The 21695-nt window shown below is 40.4% G+C and overlaps 1 protein-coding gene across 9 annotated transcripts in view; it reads left to right on the forward strand.

The window, feature by feature from the left end:
* The window catches only part of spag9a (sperm associated antigen 9a), a 28193-nt gene extending 6797 nt beyond the window's left edge, over positions 1 to 21396 (forward strand). The window contains exons 6-31 of one of the 9 annotated variants that reach the window (XM_086175531.1): positions 1025 to 1114; positions 2211 to 2346; positions 2900 to 2993; positions 3071 to 3192; positions 3561 to 3572; positions 4349 to 4406; positions 6186 to 6338; positions 6926 to 6977; positions 7092 to 7222; positions 8337 to 8393; positions 9887 to 10051; positions 10235 to 10364; positions 11160 to 11249; positions 11360 to 11473; positions 11560 to 11752; positions 12454 to 12669; positions 13745 to 13955; positions 14547 to 14651; positions 14874 to 14954; positions 15050 to 15117; positions 15303 to 15454; positions 15977 to 16148; positions 16275 to 16388; positions 17861 to 18037; positions 18171 to 18308; positions 19107 to 21396. In XM_086175531.1, the coding sequence (XP_086031657.1) occupies positions 1025 to 1114; positions 2211 to 2346; positions 2900 to 2993; positions 3071 to 3192; positions 3561 to 3572; positions 4349 to 4406; positions 6186 to 6338; positions 6926 to 6977; positions 7092 to 7222; positions 8337 to 8393; positions 9887 to 10051; positions 10235 to 10364; positions 11160 to 11249; positions 11360 to 11473; positions 11560 to 11752; positions 12454 to 12669; positions 13745 to 13955; positions 14547 to 14651; positions 14874 to 14954; positions 15050 to 15117; positions 15303 to 15454; positions 15977 to 16148; positions 16275 to 16388; positions 17861 to 18037; positions 18171 to 18308; positions 19107 to 19225 (3150 nt within the window). In that variant the 3' untranslated portion in view covers positions 19226 to 21396. Of the gene's footprint in view, positions 1 to 1024; positions 1115 to 2210; positions 2347 to 2899; positions 2994 to 3070; positions 3193 to 3560; positions 3573 to 4051; positions 4067 to 4348; positions 4407 to 6185; positions 6339 to 6925; positions 6978 to 7091; positions 7223 to 8336; positions 8394 to 9886; positions 10052 to 10234; positions 10365 to 11159; positions 11250 to 11359; positions 11474 to 11559; positions 11753 to 12453; positions 12670 to 13744; positions 13956 to 14546; positions 14652 to 14873; positions 14955 to 15049; positions 15118 to 15302; positions 15455 to 15976; positions 16149 to 16274; positions 16389 to 17860; positions 18038 to 18170; positions 18309 to 19106 lie in introns of all 9 variants that reach the window. The other 8 variants (XM_086175529.1, XM_086175532.1, XM_086175530.1 and 5 more) reach the window with 8 other exon arrangements.
* The last annotated feature ends 299 nt before the right edge of the window (positions 21397 to 21695 follow it).

Below are 21695 nucleotides of genomic sequence, written 5' to 3' on the forward strand. Positions count from 1 at the left end.
TTAAAACTAGGACATCAGCTCTGTCTCCCGGTGCATGATGGGAGTGTTGCCGCTGTATGGCTCTCAGCCAGTCACTGAGGGAGGAAAAAAAAGGCCAGCAGGAATGTGATTTTTTTTTTTTTCCTGTCCAGTGTCACAGGCCTGTCACTGTTGAGCCACGGAGTGGCTTAGACATGTAGATATGCAGACAAACCTATTATAACTGAAACACAGACAACATTCTCCTTTTGGGGACAGATGTTGTCGCGAGTTAAAATTGTATGCTAGTGGTGTGTTCATGCCTGCATTCAGCCACGGTTTAACTCCCATCAATATGCATAAGCTAGACCATTTCCATTGTTTTCAACCTGGCGTAATTATATTTTCTCAATCACTGCATTTATTGTCTTTGAAACAGATTTTAAAAATGGCATTTGGCGAAGGTCAATATAATGTGGAATTATGATACAACTTTGAGTCACATACAGATAATTTTATGTCCAAAAAATGTATTGTAATGAATATTACATTTTTTGGACAGAAGACCTCGTCTGAGTTTTTTTTCCTTGGACCTGACTGAAAACACCTCTGCTCGGGTCATAGGAAGACGGAGTGTCCGGTGGTGCCTAACTTATCTTGGATTTTTGGACTTGATACACTCATAAAAAAGCTGGTATTGCTGGTAATATTTCCGTACTTCAATTTTGTTATGTCGGAGTTGCTGTCAACACGATGCAGCCCAATTCTGTTGCTGTTGTTAGTCCGTCACACCTGGTGTTATTTTTTTAACACAGGGTTGATCCATTGGCAACACCTCTGCTAAGACTGACACTTGCAGAAAGAGAACCAAATGTGAAGAAATAGATATCGATAAACTGCCAAATGAAATTTCATTTACCAGCGAACCAAATATTGACTGAAAATCCAATATCCAACATAAGTGCACTTCGCCACACAATATATACCTTTTCCATTCACTTCACGGACATGCTCCTTCTGCACATACAAGCTTCATTTTTACTCTCCCCCCCCCTTCCCCTCGAAGCAGTTGGACTTTGCCGACCCTGCAAAGGAAAGGGAGGGTAAGAGTGCGCCAGACTCTACTTGGGGGAATTCACTGGCAGACGACTGCAAGGTAGTTGGATGAGTGGCGGCTGGTGGCGGCAGCAGCAGCAATAGCAGCAGCTCACCTGCTTCGCCTGTGGACAGCACTGTTTGTGTTTGCGTGTGTTTGGGCTTCAGTAGGCTCCTCCATCATGCTGTTTCATCTCTTCAAAAGCATCGCCTCTTACTTTATGCTTTTAGAGACCATGAGTTCGGCGATCACCTTTGCTCCATGCAACCATGTCGCGTGCGTGCGTGCGTGAAGGCTGCATAGGGATATTTTCCAAAAAAAAAAGGGGGTGGGGGGAATATTTGATGACAACAATGAAGTCAATTGCAGCATGGTTGCATCTTGCATCTTGCTCCAATAATTTGTTTTCCATCCCATTTTAAATGCATGATATTTTTAGATTGGAAACATTTATCGGTCATTTCTTAACACTCATTTGAAAATTGAACATCATCATATATGTCAACAATATTGTGTCTCTAATTGATGTAGTTTTGTGAAAATGCGTTAAATTAAGTGTCCAGCAGATGTATGATTGCAGCCTCTGTCAGTTTTATTTAACCTTTTTTTTTTGTGTGGATATTTTGTCGATTTGAGTTGTGTTTCGCACCAGAGGCTGAATGGCACCCTCGACTGTGGCAGTTATCCTTTTTTTTTTCAGTTAAAGTACTGTGACGTTCTATGTGGATTTAAACTGCGTCGTTTCTGTTGTCGAAGACGGAGCTTCTCCATCCATCCCTTCGTCTGTTTATAGTTTGTGCCGTCGCTGTAGACTTTGTTCACATTTCATGAGCTCCAATTTGACAAAAAAATGTAACAAGTCGCTTAGTGTTAGTTGAACAGCATGTAAAACAAATATATGATCCATTCTGCAGAATGTCAGAGCTGAAGGCGTTTGTCCTCTGTTACACCAAAGTGCATGTCCACTAGTTCTTGTCCAGTTCCTGTGTTATGATGTCATGTTCAAGTTAGATTATAGACTGATGTTTTTTTCACTCATTCGATTCAATGTTCCGTGCATTTCTTTTTCACAAGTTTTTATTAAAAACAATCAACGCGTCCCTCACTTTCAAAAGCTCCATGTTTGATACTGTAAATATGTCCCCCATCGCCACAGGATGAACTGTCGGATTTCAGTGGCTCCAAGTCGGCCACACCAATGTCCACCACTACCTCGGATGCAGAGAGGGAAGATGGGAACAGTAAGAGCATGGAGGTGCAAGCTGCACCAGGGACCAGATCTATATCAGTAGGTAGGGTCCAGTTTAATAGAAGAAACAAGTATTTTTGAACTTTGGGTATACTTCTCCTTCTACAGGTTTGGGAACATATTCACAATGTGATAATGGGGAACTTCTACATGGCGAAAGGCTATTGTCTTAAAGGGCTCAGGTGGTAAAAGGGATCGTTCTGGAACCCGACGTTACTATTTCAATTCCCAACCTACTTCCCAGGCTGCTGAAGTGTTATTGAGCAAACATCAAATCCCGACCTGCTACCTGGACGCCGCTAAATGTCCGCCCGCTTCTCATGGTTCATCAATGATTAAACATTAAATATGTTCGCTGATGTTGTGATGAATGTGACAATTTCATCAGTGTGTGACAATAGTCCAGAACTAAAGACAGTCTTCTCTAATCAAGACTTTGCGATTTTTTTGTGATCACGCAAAAAGGTTAATTATCTGTTAACTAGTTTTTTTTTTTATTGCATGAAATTATAAAATGTCTTATTTCGCCCAAGTAATTTCTGCCGGGTTTTCACGTATGTATTTGCTGTCTTCGGTATTTGTGTGTATCTCTGCAGGTTTGCCTGAAAATGAGGACAGTTCAGATGTGCAGGACATCATCGAGTCTACACCTGAGCTGGACATGGATCTGATTGGATACAAAGCATGCAGGTAGTATAGAGAAGTCCAAAGGGAAACAAACAAGAAAAAATGCCACATTATGGCGTTATAATTTTTTTTCCCCTTAGTACTCCAACCAAAGGCATCGAAAACATGGCATTTGACCGCAATACAGACTCGCTGTTTGAGGAACTGTCGTCTGCAGGCACGGGGCTCATAGGGGATGTGGATGAAGGTGCAGACCTGCTGGGTGAGTTCGCTCTGACATCATTTGAATACGGATCTGTTGAAGGTTTTATCGCGTTTCGCTCACTGCCAGAGATGTTATAACGGTAAATAATGAAGTCTTAAACTTCTAGATCAAAAGTTATATACAATAGAAGAAAATCCTATTACCTGTCTTTTTTTCTGAATGACTCCGCAGTGGTTTTCCTCAGCTCGCAGCTGCTTTGAACACAATAATACTTGTTTAAATTCACTGTAACTCCTGACACCAAGCTATTCGCTTAATTGCCCTGCCTGTCGCTTGTGATCCACATGTTATGCACAGTTAGTCATCAACCTGTGATAACACCAGCTCTCTTTCTCCCGTGTCTCATCTCCCTGCTTTTATCCCAGTGGAGTACTCCGGTGTGTATGACCTCAATCCTTCCCCTCCTTTTTAACATCCCTTCTGACCTCTTCACGCTGCCCACTTTCTTCCATATTCCCCTCCTCATTACCTCTGATAAGAAGTGGTTCAGGTTGTGTGATGCAATGATCTGCGGAGCTCAGTTGTTTCTGTTTTGAACACGCCCCATTTTCATATAGTTGGCCAAACTTGTCTTTCACAGCTTAAAATATCTTTTGGCCGATTAAATTTCTTTTGTCTTTCCTTCTTTTTTTGCCGGGATGGTCAGATTTTACTCGCTATTAAAGACGCGGCGACTGCTATTTGTATATTTGCCATGTGGAGTCGGTGGCTACATGTGTAGCTCTGGCTCCTCCCATCATTTTATTCATTTCACTGTCTCAAACTATATATCCATCTCTCTCTCTCTGTCTCTCTGTCTCTCTCTCAATCTCTCCCTTATTCTTTGCGCCTGACTTGGATTGCATGGTTTTCTCAGACCTTAGTTTGATTGGTAAGACCTCACCCACTCTATCCATCCTCCCCCTGTCCGTCATGTGACATGTGCTTGCTGTGGGTTCGTGTGTGTTCGGTTGCACCCTAACATAGTTTTTGTACTGTGAAACCCGCAGTCACAAAAGTCCCCTCTTAGACTCCTTTTTGTTTTGTTTAAATGTTTTCTTAGTCCTGTAGCGTTATTTTGCTGTCGTGCCCATTAATTGTAGTGCTTAAGTAGATAGATTTATTTTCCTTCGTGATGGAGTGAAATTCTAATGTGCAGACCGATTCCGTTCAGGTATGGGTCGTGAAGTGGAAAATCTCATACAGGAGAACTCACAGCTGCTTGAGACCAAGTAAGTATACAACTTCAGGACGGTAACTAAATCCAGCCGACTATGAAAAAAAAAAAAAAGAAAATAAATCATAAAAAGATGATTCATGCTCAGCAAATGCATTGGTTGGGGTTAGCTCCCCCCCCCCAAGACGAAACACAATAATTACATTATGTACCAAAGCTGAAGGCTCCCTAAATACAGATCAGACAATTTATCAGACTTATAAGAAGTGAAAATAAGTGTTTTGCACTTCAGAAGCAAAATTACATGAAAGCGGTGTGAAAGCTGCAGTTGCTTCCACGCGCAGCTGTAAATGTGTGAAACTGGCAACGGCATATGTGTATTATGTATTTATATACTTTACATGAAAAACAATTGATTCCCTGAGCCAGTTAACACTGCACACCCTTTTCATTTTGACTCACGGTCTCTGTTTTTATTAGCCTTAGTGATTTCATTCTTCATATGTATATGCTCTATAATTATTTCCTATTTCAGAATTTTTATGCAGTTTGCCAGTTTAGTATCAAATGTTAAAATCGTAAATGGGATTTTTATTTGATTTGAAAAGGGTTTGCTTGCGTTCTAATGGGTTCAATGCACTGCTCAACTCTAACATTAATAATTGTGGTCAATGACTGTGATTAAATTAGTGTGAATGAATGCCAACAAAATATTTACAAGGGCGCAATCAAACAGATGTAGTTTCCTGTGTCCTATGTAAATCCAGTGCAATCTTATACTTGCTTTCTTTTGGTTGGTTCTGAGGGTGCAACTCAGTTGGGCGTGCAGAAAATGATAGTCTATTCAGAATTTAAAAAAAACTGCATTCTTCAGAACTGTTGCTGAGGATTTAGGCATGAACGTGAATATCCACATTCTTCTGCCCTCATGCTAAAATACATCGCTTGGAGCTTGACAAAAAACAAAGATGTCAATAAGCCTAAAGCTCAAATTAAGAGTACAGATTTAGTTTCATATATTACCGGCTTCTATTGTGACCTTGAAAGGTTTGTCCTTAAGAAAAAGAAAAAGAAAAAGAAAAAGAAAAAGGATAAAAATAAGAACAACTATATTTATCCCGAAGGAAATTGTTGTGCCAGAGTTACAAGAAAAATATAACAAAAATAAAGAACAGTGGAAGATTGTATAAACAGTAAAAAAAAAGGGGGAAGAATAAGGAATACAATTAAAACTATAAAGTGTCTTAAGTAACAAGTGGAAACGATAAAGTGTCTTAAGGTCTGAAGTACCAAGTGAAAGATAAGGAGTGCACAAGAGTATGAAAAAATATTGTACATGTAGCTGTTATGAAATGTTGCACAGTTATGAACATATATACAGATAAATAATTACAATTTACACTAAGTGGGTGAGTTTTTTTTTTTGTTTGTTTTTTTTTAAGGTTTAAGATTTTAATTGGAGGACACAGGTTTTTTTACATATTTAAAAATGTTAGGCATAAACCTTAGCCATAGCAAACTCTGATGACGTCACTTGAGGCAGGACTTTCCATTTCACGCAGCTCCTGGTGTCACAAGGAGCACGTCGCAGCAAGGGCTGACGCTTGTAGACAGAATTTCATAGCTGAAATGCGTTCATTTTTCTGATGGAGGTTTTCTAAGTTGAAAAATCATGTGACTATCATAACGTGATAGAAAAAATAATATGAGAGGATTTTATGCTACATCTGTCTAAACATTGACATTTGGCCCCAACGCTTTAGCATTTTATAAGCAGAGCCATTACGGTAACCCCCTACTTTTAAATCCCCTTAAAATGTTTCTTTCTCTACAGGAATGCCCTGAACGTAGTGAATAAAGACCTCATATTGAAAGTGGATGAGTTGACCTGCGAGAAAGAGATGTTGCAGGGGGAGCTCGATGCTGTGCTTCATGCTAAGAGCAAGCTGGAGGACAAAGCCAGGGAGCTGGAGGAGGAACTGAAAAAGTAAGTCGTACCATGGACCTTTGGCGAACTGGAAAGCCATCAAAAAAAGACATTTTTGACATGACGTTGTGCGGTTGTTTGCACTTCTGCCTTACAGCGAGAAGGTTCCTCAACGCCAAAGTCAGCTTTATTGTCAATTTCTCCATAAATGTACTGCACATACAGAGGAATCAGGAAGACATTTCTCACTTTCCCACGGTGACAAGAGCTTAACAAAATAATAATAGAGTGCTACGATTCTGACGGGTGCCCCTCTCTGTGCGGAGTTTGTATGTTCTCCCTGTGTTTACAGCCCAAAAACACACTGCAGGTTCATTGGAGACCCTTAATTGCCCAATTGTGTGAATAAATGAGGGAGTTAATGTTATGTCTCTATATGATGAGGGAATAAGGGAATATATATAGGCCTGATCAACTGGCCAATGACTGCTGGTACAAGGACCAGCCCGCCGCTACTGTGACTGAAGGATAAGTGGTATAGATAACAAATGAATGAAAGAATGGGTGACTTATTCCACTCCTTGACCCCTCTTTTTATTGTTATTCATGCCATGAGAAAGTTATTCAGAGTGGATCATCTTTTCCAGATCACGAGTGGAGATCGAGGAAGTAAAACAGAAAAGTAAAGATGAAGAGGATGTGAGTATTTTGTAAATTGACAGTGACGTTCACCGATTTATCTCTTGTCACTCCCGAGCCGACAAGGTTTTTTTTTTTTTTTTTTTTCTGTTCTGTAATCGGCGTTTGCCACAGAGCGACGTGCCAACAGCCCAGAGGAAGCGCTTTACCAGAGTGGAAATGGCCAGAGTCCTGATGGAGAGGAACCAATACAAAGAGAGACTAATGGAGCTACAGGAAGCTGTGCGGTGGACCGAGATGATCAGGTGTGGAGAGGAGAGTAGAAGATGAGCAAAGATAGAAACATTTACACACATTTCCATTAAATTTATGACCTGCTTTTTTTCAAAGACTGTCTGGGATTCATATACCCCCCATCAGGTTTCATATACATCGGGGGTCCCCAAACTTTTTCCCGCGAGGGCCAAATAACTTTTCCCTTCTCTGACGGGGGGCCGGGCCGGTTTGTAACAAAAAGTGTGACGGTCGCAGACATTTATTGTTTTCCAGAAAGCCACACATAACCAATAATTAACCCTTTCTGGGATCTTGAAAGTCAAAAAAAAAATCAGAAAATAAATAATAACATGATTAATGAAATAAATAGCACTATTTATGAAATAAATAATAACCAAATAACCCTTTTCAAGTTTTTCAAGGATAAAAAGACAAAGGAACATTAACTTTCTCATAGACGCAACTGTTTGCAGCTCTCGTATCAAATTCACAACCAGAAAATAAGTAGGCTATGAAACCGAACTGATACCAACACCTGCGTTCTCGGATCTATTTTTCTCTTGCCTAATCTTTTCGCCATTATTCCATATTATTTGACAGGGGTGTGTCCAGGATTTTTTTTTTAAGGAGTGGTTTCAGATAAGGCACAGACTGCAGAAGGGTTGAATTGAATGCTATGTTCTAAGCATGCACAAATTACGATTACGTGGCCAGAATTAAAAAAAAAATAAATCATAATGCATCTCTGGTATTGTTCAGGGGCCGGGCACAATGTGGAGACGGGCTGTATCCGGCCCACGGGCTGTAGTTTGTGGACCACTGATATACATTAATGTTTCTTCACATTATCTATGCAGCGTCAAAATCCCATTTTGTGTCTTTTTAGAATAAGTCTAGATGTGGTTGACTTAAGGTACGTGCCACACCCGGTTGATTCATAACAAATACAAACGTCATCGCCTCCACACAAGTTCTCGGCACAATTGCGTGTGGATCGATTGTGATTATTGCCTTTACATGCTGGCGCAAACAAAATCAGGGTAGAGGGGGAATGTGGTGCACTAACTCAAGTAGATATAAGGGAACAGGAAACAGTAAAAACTGGTAAAACAGGGTGACTGATATCTTGCTCTTCTTTTCTAGGGCTTCGAGGGAAAATCCAGCACTCACGGAAAAAAAGAAATCCAGCATCTGGCAGTTGTGAGTCCTCCCAAGTTTCCAAATTTGAAGTCTGTCTAAATTTATTTTCAATCTTTCGACCGGGCTCTCGCTCTCAAATTATCATTCAAATACATTTTTTTCCTCATCTCTTCCGGGGGGATTTGGCAGCATTAGGTGAAGACGGTTAAGTAAATCTCTAAGCCAAATATCACTGTCTCTTGCCCTCTTTCTTTGACAAAGAGCTGTTCCTTTATTACGACTGGATCCAACTTCAATGTCTCTGTCCGTGATATACTCTCTCCATGCAACCGTGCAGTTTTGTTTACCACAAACTGCTCAGGCATTACCGTCCCTGTGCCATGGGCTCTCCCGTCTCCCGCCTGCCTTTTGATGTTTTTTCCCTCTCTGTCTACTCGCACGGATCAGAAGACAGACAGAATTTTCCCCACAGTCCACACACACAGATCAGTTTTTACATTTTTATATGATTGAGATATAAGACGATAGAGAAACCGTACTTTTTTTGGGACATTGGCAAGCCAACTAGTTGCACTCTAATTCAGTGCTATGATGATTTGAGGATCGGTTTCAGTAATGACATTTGAATTTATTATATTGTATGGTTAATAACGGAAATGGTGTCTGAAACAAATAGGATGTCGAGGGCAAAATCTGTAAATAAGGGTCAAAATTGTACTATTTATACAATTCCTTTTCTTATTTGTGTCCAGTTGGGAATTAAAAAGGTGGAGGTGCCAAAGCTGAACGCATGTGTGTTCGTTGAAATACAGTATGCCCTTGTTTTTTGCGGGGGTTACGTTCCAAAAAGAACCCATGATAGGCAAAATCCGTGAAGTAGAAACCTTTTTTTTTTTTTTTACAATTATTATACAATGAAATACTCTATTATACATTGCTGCTGTCGTCTTAATGTTTTTTTCTTCCTTCGTTATGGAAGGAACGGACGATTCATTAATTCCGTTATGGCGACCTACAGCCGCATAGCTTTTACCTTAGCATGTCCAGAAGTTTAACTTTATCTGCAATAGATAGCATCTTCCGCTGCCTTTTGTGTCCTGCCGCAGGTGCTTTTGTCGATCCAGAGCGTTTTGTCAACATTAGGGGTTTTAGAGAAACTCAAAATTGCAAGAGAATTTGCACGTACGTAATGTGAATTTGGCAAGCTGTTTTACGTATGTGTACATACTAAACTTCAACGTTATTGACGCACAGGTAGAGAAGAAGCGGAGTGACTTTTTAGCCAATCAGAATGCAGAACACAATGCCAGTCCGTGAAGTAGTGAAACCGTGAAAAGTAAACCGCTAGCAGTCCAGTTCACCATACTTAATCGAGCTGTCAAATCAGAACTCAGATCCATCCCAGCATGCTTTATGTCACAGTATAGTAAATGTTGGTGGTTGTTGCTGTTGATGCTGTTTGTGTCTAGACAATTGGTGACCCCTCCCCTGCCGCCTTGCTCTTTTTCCCTGCATTTTCCCCAATTGGCTGTCTGCGACTTGGTCACCTTCAGCTTCAGCAGACTGTTTAGCTCCTCCTCCAGCGCCCCTGCCATTAAGAAGATGGAGCCTCAGTCCAACGTAAAGTTCAACTCCCCCGGAAGCCTGGTGAAAAGAAGTAGCACCTTCTCCCAGTTCCCTACCGAGAAGTCCAAGACCTTCGATTTTCTCAATGAAGAGTGAGTCATGCAGTTTAAGGGGCAGTGAACTTTCTTTATTTTGTCACAAAGGAAAGGGACATAAGGGAACTCAAGAGAGCAGTATGTACAAACTGTTGTAACCCAATTTGCTTTACAGAAAATAGATATATTTATATACCTGTATATATATATGTTTAATCGTTCTCTATGTTCTTTCTGTAGAAAAGACCAGTGTAGTTCGCCATCCCGCAAAGAGCAGAAGAGGGCCCGGTATAGACAGGTCAAGGCCCACATGCAGAAGGAAGATGGACGGGTTACTGCTCACGGCTGGAGCCTCCCCAGCAAGTTCAAGGTCGGGGAATTCTCCAATTTCAATAGCATTCTGAAAGAAAAATATGTCTTTTGATTGGTTTCTTATTTCCATAATTTTAAAGACACGTCCGCAAAATCCATCCTTAAACATCCATGTATCCATTGATGTTTAAGTCAAGCTATTTTGTTGAGGCTGCAAGTCAATCATTTTGACTGACTTCAAAATATCTTCATTAGGATGAGACCTGCTTTGTCATTGAAGGAATTGTCGTTCCTAATTCATACATTTGTGACAACACAAATGGATTTTTGGGAGTGATCTTACAACTGGGTTGCCAAAGAAGAATTTTTTGAGGCCTGCAAGGGCTTCAGTGCATTGCCCCTCACCCATAAAATAGTCAGGGTACTGCACCATTTTATGTATTTGTCTTGGTGAAGTCATACTGCATGTGCTTGGGCCTACATTGCGCTCCCAGGATTCTAGCCATTTGTGTATCTCCGGGGTCCAAAAAAGATTGTTCTCAAGAGGGGCCTTTACATTTTGTGCATCCACTCTGTGGAAAAGTCTTCTTTCCTCCGAAAATAACAAACATGCGGTAGGTTAATTGAAATCCCTAATCGCTCTGTTTCCTGACTACATTATTGACAGAAGAGTAATATTTAGAAGTATTTCACTGTGTCCTGCTCTTACATCTTCTCCTTTAAACAGGAAAAGTGTTTTAGATTTCTCCTTCTCCTTCTCCTCCTTGTCCTTCTTATTCTTACCTTTATTTCTGTTAAAAAAATACTATTCAGCACTCTCACATCTGCGACATATGTTTTATTCCCGGAAAAGGGGTCAAACGGTGGGCAGGTGGAGAACAAAATGAATTTACCTGTACCAGTATACTTGAGACCCCTGGATCAGAAAGATGCTTCCATGAAGGTAACATCTGTTGGCGTGTGTTATTTTGCATGTCTTGTATGACTCTTAATTACTACAAAAGTTGAGTAATGTCAATGTATATTTTAAAGTATTCCTTGTCTGTTTTCCAGCTTTGGTGCGCTGCGGGTGTCAACCTGTTAGGGGGAAAGACTCTACCCACATCGGATCTAATGAGGCTGAAGGGCTCTCAGAGCAGCTTGGATCAGTTAGAGCAGGATAGTAAGGTCAGGAGTGTATTTCGCCATGATTTCCGGAAGCTTCGCTTTTCGTGTTCTCTTGATAAAATGTCAACTTCTTTTTTTCCGAAAAGGATCAGGAGAAAAGGGAGCACGAGAAGGAACGGAAGCCAATCCTCCAGGAAGAAGTGTCCAGTAAGGTGTGGGTGTGCACCAGCACCCACTCCTCCACCAAGGTTTTGGTGTTGGATGCCAGTCAACCATCTGACTTGATTGACAGCTTCTATGCTTGCAATACCCATGTTGTCTGCATTGCTAGTGTACCAGGTATTTTTTTTGCCCCCCATAAATAATATAATACTAGAGTGAAACCTTGACTTACGAGTGAATCAACTTACGAATTCTGTTGCTCAGTGAAAATCTTTGGCAGACATGAGTTAGGTGTGCATGTTGTCGACTTGTCCATAAAGAGATGGAGAAGTTGTTGTCGGTGAGATACCGTGACCGAGAGCATCATCGGTGAGAAGGCACGACACATTTATAGGGATTTGGTGCAGCAGATGGCAGGAACATCAATTGGATAAGGGATCGGAAGAGTCATTCAAAGTCGGTTGGGTACGGTTTGATCATTTTTAAAAAGGGGACCAAGAATTCACTCCATTGCTAAATGAAGTTTTTTTAATAAAGTGCAGCACAGACTGCAAGTTGTCCGATCTCCCCCACGGCTCCCAACATCTTTGTCCGACCTAAAGGGTGAATACACTAAAAAAGTGTATTTCTTCACATTTTACTTTTTTATTATTATATTATTTTAATCTTAATTTTACGATTATGATATAATTTTTTTTTATTATTATTTTTTTTTAATTAATTTTGATGGGGAAATTGAATTCCATATTTGGGCAAATTGGGTGATGAGCTTGTGCACAGAACAGATGAAACTCGTAAGTCAAGGTATTACTGCACATTCTTTTGAATCAATATATCCAGTTAAGCAATTACACATTAATTGTTATTTTTTCTTGCAGGGGTGTTGGACACTGATTACCTGGTAGGTGAGGAGGTACCTCAAGACTTGGAAGCAAGTCAAAGCGACAGGGTGTCGCTGGCTGGCAGTGTGGCCAGTGTCGGCTCCAACGTCAGCGACAGTGCCATGGCAGCAGAGGGGACCACCGCCATCCCACAGACTGCCAGCTCAGGCGCCGCTGACCGCTCAGCCGACCAAAACAGTCTCTCCAGCTCAGGTGCAAGGCTCGATTGCTTTTCGTTTCTCCTGAACCGTTAAAGAATAGGTCACAAATGAATATTCTTGGTTTATGTCTCGACTTGTGTATCCCTCTGTGTTGTGAGGAATACGCTTGACAAAAAACTCCGACATTAGTCAGGGTTACTATGCGAGAGAAGACTATCAGCCAGAATGAAAGGAAAGGAGTACAAGACAGTGGTGAGACCCACGATGCTGTATGGACTAGAAACAGTTACAATGACAAAAAGACAGGAGGCAGAGCTAGAAGTTGCAGAGATGAAGATACTAAGGTTCTCTTTAGGAGTGACGAGGATAGATAGGATCAGGAATGAGTCCATCAGAGGAACAGCACATGTTAGATGTTTTGGAGAGAAGGTCAGAGAAGCCAGACTGAGATGGTTCAATCATGTACAGAGGAAAGATAGTGAATATATTGGTAGAAGGATGTTGGAGTTGGAACTGCCAGGCAGGAGGTCTAGAGGAAGACCAAAGAGAAGATTTATGGACGTAGTGAGAGACGATATGAAGGTAGTGTGTAGAGAGGTTAGATGGAGAAGGTTGATTCGCTGTGGCGACACCTGCCGCCACAAAAAAGCCGAAAGGAGGAGGAGGAAGAGGAGAAGAAGATTATTGGACCAATGAATATGATACCTTTTGCTTAGGACTGCTAGTTAATGGGGTAATGAAGTAATCGCCATGTTGATTGTAATAAAGTTTGTTGGAAAGGTCAACTCTTCTTAAATTTTCAAGTCAATTTGACTTGACTAAATAAGGGAAGGTGTTGACAAATTTTATCCTTTGCATTAATAATTCTGGATATTTCACTTTTCTCATCTTACTTAAAAGGCATGAATATTTAGCCTCCTGAAACCCAGACTTTTCATAGTTATTCGGAGCTCAATAAATGCAAAAGTAAAATCAAAGATATTGGGAAGGGTGATGATAAATTTCCACCTTCCTAAAATAGAAAAGTCACAGATTTTCCATGACACTGTTGTATGACTGTTGCGGATGTTTCATAGACCTCCTTTAGTATTTCCCGACTCAAAATGCGTGATTCACATCCTCCACAGCCGAGGTGTCAAGAGAGAGCATCCCAGCGGAGGATGGGGTTCCCCCCGCCGAGGAAGCAACCGAAGCCACAGAGGCTAACGCCGGCGTAGGTGAAGACGGGGAAGATGAGCAGGGAGCGGATCAGAACCAGCCGGGAATCTACACCGAGCATGTGTTTACCGACCCACTCGGGGTCGAGCCTACTGACTCCCCTCCTCTCGACACACAGCGGTGAGGAATCTCATCAACGTAATCACCGTAGCTTTCCCGTTAGGATAACTTTTGGTTATCCTGTCTTATTCCCAATGTGTTTGTGAGATAATCAATGGATATCTCATTACGTCGGACGAAAATCAGGATATTATTCATCTGTGCCAAGATGCTGGCAGATAAATAATAAATACCGTACATTTTTATTCACAAATGGAGGCTGGAGGATTAAATAATGTTTTTTTAAGCTACAATTTTCAGGTTTACAAAGAAGACTTTTTGATTAATCTCCCAGGTTTTTAATCGCTTTAATCACGGACAGCAAATTGTTCTTACTTCTCTTTGCCTGAATGGCGGGCTTTTTTTTTAATTTATTATTTTTATTTTTTTTAAGCCCTGTCAGCCATGTCAAAGATGGGTTGTGGCTCAATAAAAAAAAAAAAGGACAGTTAGGAAGCATGTCAAAAGGGAATTGGCCGTCGTTATACAACACCATAAAAAAAAAAACAGCAGCACAAATCAATCACTAATATAAGGTTTAGCATCATTAGTCATCTGGAGATGTCGATCGATCGCCCACCTGTGTTTTAGCTTTACATTTTTTTTTTCCAGAGGCTCTGGGACATCCTTGCCTGAGGAGTCAGACCCTTCAGCAGGAGACGCCCAGAGGATGAGCAGCGCTCTCCCTACCATGTGGCTGGGAGCTCAGAACGGATGGTGAGCAGCATGGCCAGCAGAGGGCGTTACGATTACACTAATACTGGCAATCATAAAACACAATTAAAAAAAATTCAAGTAAAAACTTTTTTTTAAATGATCCAGTGTTATTTTCGTAATTTTTTTTCATTTTATTTTATTTTATTTTATTTTTTTTATGACTTAATTCTTAATGTGGCGTTCTTAAGCCGATGTATCACCTTGCCCTTTTTTCTTCTCCAGTCTCTACGTCCACTCGTCTGTGGCCAGGTGGAGGAAGTGTCTTCATGCTATCAAGCTGAAGGACTCCATCCTCAGTATAGTGTGAGTGCACAAAACTATTATTTAAGGACACAAACAGACACATGGATATACAATGCGTATTCCATGTATACCAAAAAATTCATCATTTTACACAGGCATGTTAAAGGCAGAGTTCTGGTGGCACTGGCCGATGGGACATTAGCAATTTTCCACAGAGCAATCGGTAAGTTATCTTTGAGTGGCGTAGAAACCATGTTAATCTATTCGATTAATGATGCAAATCTACAATTACCGTGTCGCCCGAGGCAAATGTGATTTAAAAAAACATTTTCTCTATTAACAACGTATAAGGGAGTAAATAATTCGGATGATGGTTTAACGCCATGCTTTTTATTTTTTTTCCAAAAGCAGATGGCCAGTGGGATCTGACAAACTACCACCTGCTGGATCTTGGTCGACCCCACCACTCCATCCGCTGTATGACTGTCGTCCACGACAAGGTGTGGTGCGGCTACAGGAACAAGATCTACGTCATCCAACCCAAGGCCATGAGTATAGAGGTATGCCTTTTCTTTATCCGTCAGTCACCCACAACTTATTTTAAAATGTCAATTTTTTCTTTCTGTTTTGTTAATAAATCAAAAAAAAGGTACCCTTTTAGAACCTCACTGTGACTTTTTCCCCCTGTCATTTCCATCGACCTATTAAGTCTGGAATGAATCCAATTGGCTTACGTAAAAATCATTGTCATAATGGTCAAAAATCAGAAAGGCATCAGTGCATAAGTATGTTTACAAACATCATAAGAGTTAAAGGACTAAAATTGCTTAGACCTGTGTGTTAATGACTTTGGTATCATTTTTTTTCAACATCATTTTTGTTTCATTAACCCCAAATCAATATTAAACCCACTTTTGTTATTTGTCAAAAAAGTCAGCTCTGGATGGTTGATTATCAATGAGAAATTGCAAAAAAAGAGCTTACTTCTTAAGAAGCTCTATCATTTTCCGATTGCTACTTAAGGAGAAAAAAAAAACATCTCACAAATAGCAATCGTGTCATTTCATCTCTCTCCCGAGCAGAAATCGTTTGACGCCCATCCCCGCAAAGAGAGCCAGGTCCGGCAGCTGGCCTGGGTCGGAGACGGCATCTGGGTGTCCATTCGACTCGATTCGACCCTTCGGTTGTTTCACGCCCACACATACCAGCACCTCCAGGACGTGGACATAGAGCCCTATGTCAGCAAGATGCTTGGTACAACCGCTGGTCAACATCAGAAATGATTTCCCCTGGGGATCTGTAATAATGTTAATTGCTAATTTTGAACAACTTTTCAGATGTAGTGGAAAATGCCAAGCAGATCTGTCTCTGTGCTTGCAGGTACGGGCAAACTGGGCTTCTCTTTTGTAAGAATCACCGCTCTCGTGGTTTCCTGTGGCCGACTCTGGGTGGGAACAGGAAACGGGGTGATCATTTCCATCCCATTGTCTGAAGGTATGGTGCCGCCATTTCATCAACAGGCACAACAGACATGTCATCTGGTTTCATGCTTTTCAAAAACAAGCTGCAAACAAAAGGCCAATGCTGAAATAAATAGTTCAAGATTTTCTGATGTGTAAATATACAACTCAAACTATCATGCATATCGGAATATATTTACTCAAAATTGACGCAAAACCACGCCTTGTGGGTTCTCTCTAGCCAGCAAAGGTGAAACATTTGTTCAGGACTCAAAGCCTTGGTTATTTAGTTCCTTAACACTCATTATAACACTGAAGAAATCAATCAGCACATTAAGATCCTGCTTTCACGAAAGCAATCAGAATCATTTGTAACGATATGATTTTCTTTTTGTAATCTATTACAATATAAATGTCATCTAATGCTGCTGCTAATGACAGTAACAATAGTTTTAATAGTATTGTATTTTCTCCTGTTAAGTCAGCTTGATGTAATACCTCATTCGTAGCACACATTCAATAAAAAGTTATATCTCCTTTTTGTATTTTACTAACCAGATTTTAGTCAAAAAAAGACAGTCTATTGCAATTTCAATTACATTTTGATGGAAATTGAAATCGTCTTTGCCTGATTTCGAACATAAAGTCTTACACTCATATTCTCTTTGCCCTTGATACTTTATCTTGTCTGCGTGCTTTTTTTACTTTTCATCTCTGCTTTCAAATAAATCTGCACTCTTGCGCACACTCTTCACCCACACACTTTATACCTCGCGTCTTCACTCACCTTCAGAAGCCGGGGGGTCTGTATCTTGAGTCTCTCTTGGCCAAGGCTTCAGCCGCTGCCACCGAGGATACTTGAACACGTTTCCCGACTGTACGCATGGCAACAAACACTTTGAATCTTAAAGATTTTTTTTCCAAAAGTGACAACAAAAAACTTGAAGATTGTAGAAATTCTATGCAACGTGTTTATTGCTCATAGAGTTAAAAAAGAAGTCTCTTACTGGATGAGGGGATCACATGGTAAAACATGCTTGCGCAATAGTTAGGACCCTTAGTAGATTCCCACAGGGGGTTTTCCTGTGTGGAGTTTGCATGTTCTCCCCGTGTCTGTGTGGGTTTCCTCCCACAGTTCTAAAACAGTTAATCGGAAAAAAAATGGAAAAATCGCCCGGATGTTTGAACGAGAGCGAGGATGGTTTTTTGTTTTTATATGTGCCCCTGTCATCAACTCTTGCCCAGTGACAGCTGGGATAGCCCGCAGCATCCCAGTGACCCTGAGTGCAGGATAAGCAGTAGATAATGGCTGGATGGATGGGGATCACATGTTTGTGTGTTGAGCTCCTTGACTTTCCTGTGTGATTCCCTTCCCAATTTCAGAAACATCTACTACTACTATGTTTTTTCTCAGTCACAGAGTTTTTTATTGACCATTACTGTCTCTGGCATAGATGATTGTAAGATGTTTTTTTTTTTTTTTTCATGGATTCTCTGTTCCTTCAGCCAGCAAGATAACAGGGGGGGTGCCAAATTGGCCTGGCAGCGCCGTGCGGGTTTACAGCGATGACGGTGCAGACTGCGCAATGGCGGGAAGCTCTGTGCCGTACTGCTCTATGGCCCACGCCCAGCTGTGTTTCCATGGACATCGAGATGCTGTCAAGTTTTTTGTTACCGTCCCAGGTGAGCATTGACTTTGCAAGAGGAGTTACTTTAATTTTATTGAACCATTACCTCTAATATTCCAGTTTCCTCCTCTTTTTGTCTCTGCGGTAAATTAAGCGCTACTATTGGTCATTTGTTTTTTTGGCGACAGGTCAGGCGATGCCCCCACCGGGGAGCGCTGATTCAGGCTCCGATGACCCTCCATCCGAATCCTCTGACACGGCATCCTCCGAGCCCAAAACCTACCTGGTCATGAGTGGCGGAGAAGGCTATATCGATTTCAGGATGGGTGAGACAACAATACCAGATTGGTGCTTGAAGGCCACAGAGGATCACACTGAATGTGTGCAAGGAAAACACAGTGTTTGAGTCTCTCTCTGAGAAGAAATGCAGATGTGGGTCTAATTGTAAAATAGACGTTGACCTATGTGTCTGATATTTAGGGCTTTTATAGATACAGTAAAGCAATATTGTAGTTGTTGGAAAAAAATTTCCACTGGTAAAATATTGGATCAGATTTTAATGTCTAAATTCCCAGCAACCGATGTCAACATCAAACTAACTAGAAACTGGCACCATAACAGCGTCTTGTATTCATTGATGGTATTATTTTCCGCTTTTATGACATCTGACATTAACTAGGTCTCTCTGAAATTGAATAAGCATCATCCAGCATTAAATTGAATTTTATCTCATTGAAACTTAATTTTTATATAGGCATCTTTGTGACCCAAAATTGATATATTCTCTTGACATAATTCATATTTTCAAATTGGAATTAAAATCCCTCTTGAACTAACTTCTTTTTGGTGTTAAACGAAAAAAATGTTTAGATTCAAAGCAATGTCTTGTTGCATGTTGATATAAGCTCAAGAAACATATCAATGCAGTTGAAAAAAAAACTACATGATAAGTCACAGACCTTTTGTTATATGAGTCCTTTTGATGAAAAAAATCATTTGCTTAAAATGTGAAGAGTCTTTGTTGATGTATTATTTACGCTACAAAACTAACCTTTTGTTTAAAAAAAAAAAAAAAAAAACCTTTGGATTTTTTTCTCATTTGATTAAAATCTGTTTCTTTTCAGGCGATGACAGCGGCGAGCTGGACGGTTTACCGGAGCAGACAGCTGGCCAGCCCTCGGCGCCCACCAAGGCCGAGCAGAGCCACCTCATCGTGTGGCAGGTCACGCCCTCCAACGATTGAGATGAGCAGATGGTCACGACCAACGCATGTCCTCCTTCCACTTTTTGATTTCATATAACTGATTGTCCTAAATGCCTGGATAGTTGACTACTTTGTAAAAAGAAACTATTATTTTTAGTCTGTATTTTGTACAGTTTAATCCTCATGAATTTGGAAGTGGCTGTGCCGGAGTTAACGTTTAGTTCAAGAATACGTCCACGGTCCGAGGTGCTCCTGTCTCCCGGGTTGGCGTGTCGGAGAAGCTGCTGCACACAGGAAAAGGGCCAAGCACAACATATAAAATCATATGATCAGGTGAAGTGTGTGTGCATCGCGTGTCGCCACAAAGACACGGCGCCTGAAACATTTTTACAGACCTTTAAAAGGGAACAGGATGCTTTGATTTGAACCGAGCTATATTTTATATCATACACGTTAAGACTTTTACATTTGTATACCACGACGTATAAAACGTATGTATGTGTGTGTGTGTGCGTGTGTGCGTGCTCACAGTACATGGATGTCTTACTTGTGTTGAGCATTCTGTAATCCTCTTTATCAGGGCTGGGTATCAACCTTCCATATAATATCCAAGTCGAAAGGTATAAATACACTGTATTTAAATAGAACAAAAAAAAAAATAGCAAGCACATTAAGTATATGTTAAGCGGCAAACAGGAAGTGTGCTTTTTCACAGAAAAAGTTGCAGACTTTTGAGTTGTTGTATCAATTTGTGATCGAGACCCAGCCCTGTTTATTCCACAACTACACGCTCTGCTAAATCACTAAGGCCCATGTAGTTTGGGCATTTATAGTAATAGAAGATGCAGCAAAATGTAGGTTAGCATTAGGTTGCAGGGGGGAGGGGCTCTCGAATGACTGTCCTTGTGTGTGTTTATCTATTTGTCTGCGTGTGCACGTGTCCAAAAATGTTGCCCCTCGTTGCCACCTTGGTGTTTCCTGTTTGCTTCAGCTCATCAGCACTTTAAAATGTCCAATTTTTAGAGATGCTAGAGGAATAACCAGCACGCCGTACCTGCGTGCCCGTCGCCAGAAGGGAACAATTGTGCAAAGGCGTTACCCCAGTAACCAAAGGACACAAGTAGCACCGTGAGAGTATTCCATCAGTCCAACCATTTTTAGAGGTAACCTTTGTGCACTGTATATTTTCAGGATTTCCTCAAAGGAACTAAGCTTGAATAAGGGAATTTGGCAGAAAGTTACATTTTTGTTCGGCACCTTCCAGTTGACCTGTACTTAGCACTAAAGAACGTCTCCTGATCGCGACATCGTTGTTTTGTATGTTATTGCATATATTATTTCGGAGGCTGAAAGGAAATTATTATTCTTAATTTGTTGTTGTGGCTCTTGACATTGTTTGTGTTTTGTACACTTTTTGAAACACTTTTTTACGTGTGTCGTGATGAGGATGGAAACATGATAGGATATCAATATGAAGGAGGTGTTTAAATTTGTTTTTATGTCTAAAAACCTGGTCCAAGCTTTGTCTTGTGTTTTTATTTCCAAAATACTGTTCAAAATGTTAACTTTATATTGTGCTTTTGCCATTCCAGTATTTATTTCCTTTAACAAGCCTATCCAGGTTCAGAATGTAACTTTCTACAAAAGTAAAATGTAAAAGCAGACTATTGAAAGCAAAATAGTCCAATGAGTTTACATGATTGTTAATAATGACTACAATAAAAACGAAGTCATGTAATGTTTTTTTTTTCTTTTCTTTTGACAAACTCTTCGATCAAAATGAGCAAATAATAATTTCCATTGTTTTCAACAACACATTCATGTACTAAGCTATGCATGTTTTTTAAGACGACACTGCTATGGTATTGGCTAAATCTTTATTACCACCTTTTTGGGTGGAATGGATATGTGTGGGTGTGTGTGCGTGGGTGCGTGTGTGTGTGTGTGTGTGTGTGTGTGTGTGTGTGTGTGTGTTTGCCATGTTTGTTTGTAGACATTTGGGTCTGAATGCATTTGTGTTTGTTTTTGCAAATGTGCAGTGTATGTGTACTCAGTGTGTGTCCATTTGTAAAGTCCCAGAGAATGGTCATCTTCCACATTGTGATGGGCTCCTCTGGGTGCCATAGTGGTGGTTCCTCCCAATCAATGTTTGTTAAAATAGCGTCATAGCCTTATTTTTAACAATCTATTAAACTCAGTTTCATGGAGAATCTGACGCCTTGTCTCATCATTACTAACCCTCTAAATTTTTTTCTCCTGGCAAATGAGAATGTTTTGTGACAAATGTAGTTGGCATGAATGTAAATTAAGCAACAGAAAAACAAAATTGCTATTATTTAAAACCTTTTGTGTTTAGAAATAACAGGAAATTCCTTTTGCTTATGAGTTTGTAAAGTACAGGACTGTCTCAAAATTGGAATATTGTGATAAAGCTCATTATCTTCTGCAATGCAATTAAAAAAACAAAAATTAATTTTTCATGATATTCTAATATTTTGAGTTGGTTTTT

This window comes from Fistularia commersonii, chromosome 28 (assembly GCF_037954325.1).
Source record: "Fistularia commersonii isolate RoL2024-O1a breed Wild chromosome 28, RoL_Fcom_v1.0, whole genome shotgun sequence".
NCBI lineage: Eukaryota > Metazoa > Chordata > Actinopteri > Syngnathiformes > Fistulariidae > Fistularia > Fistularia commersonii.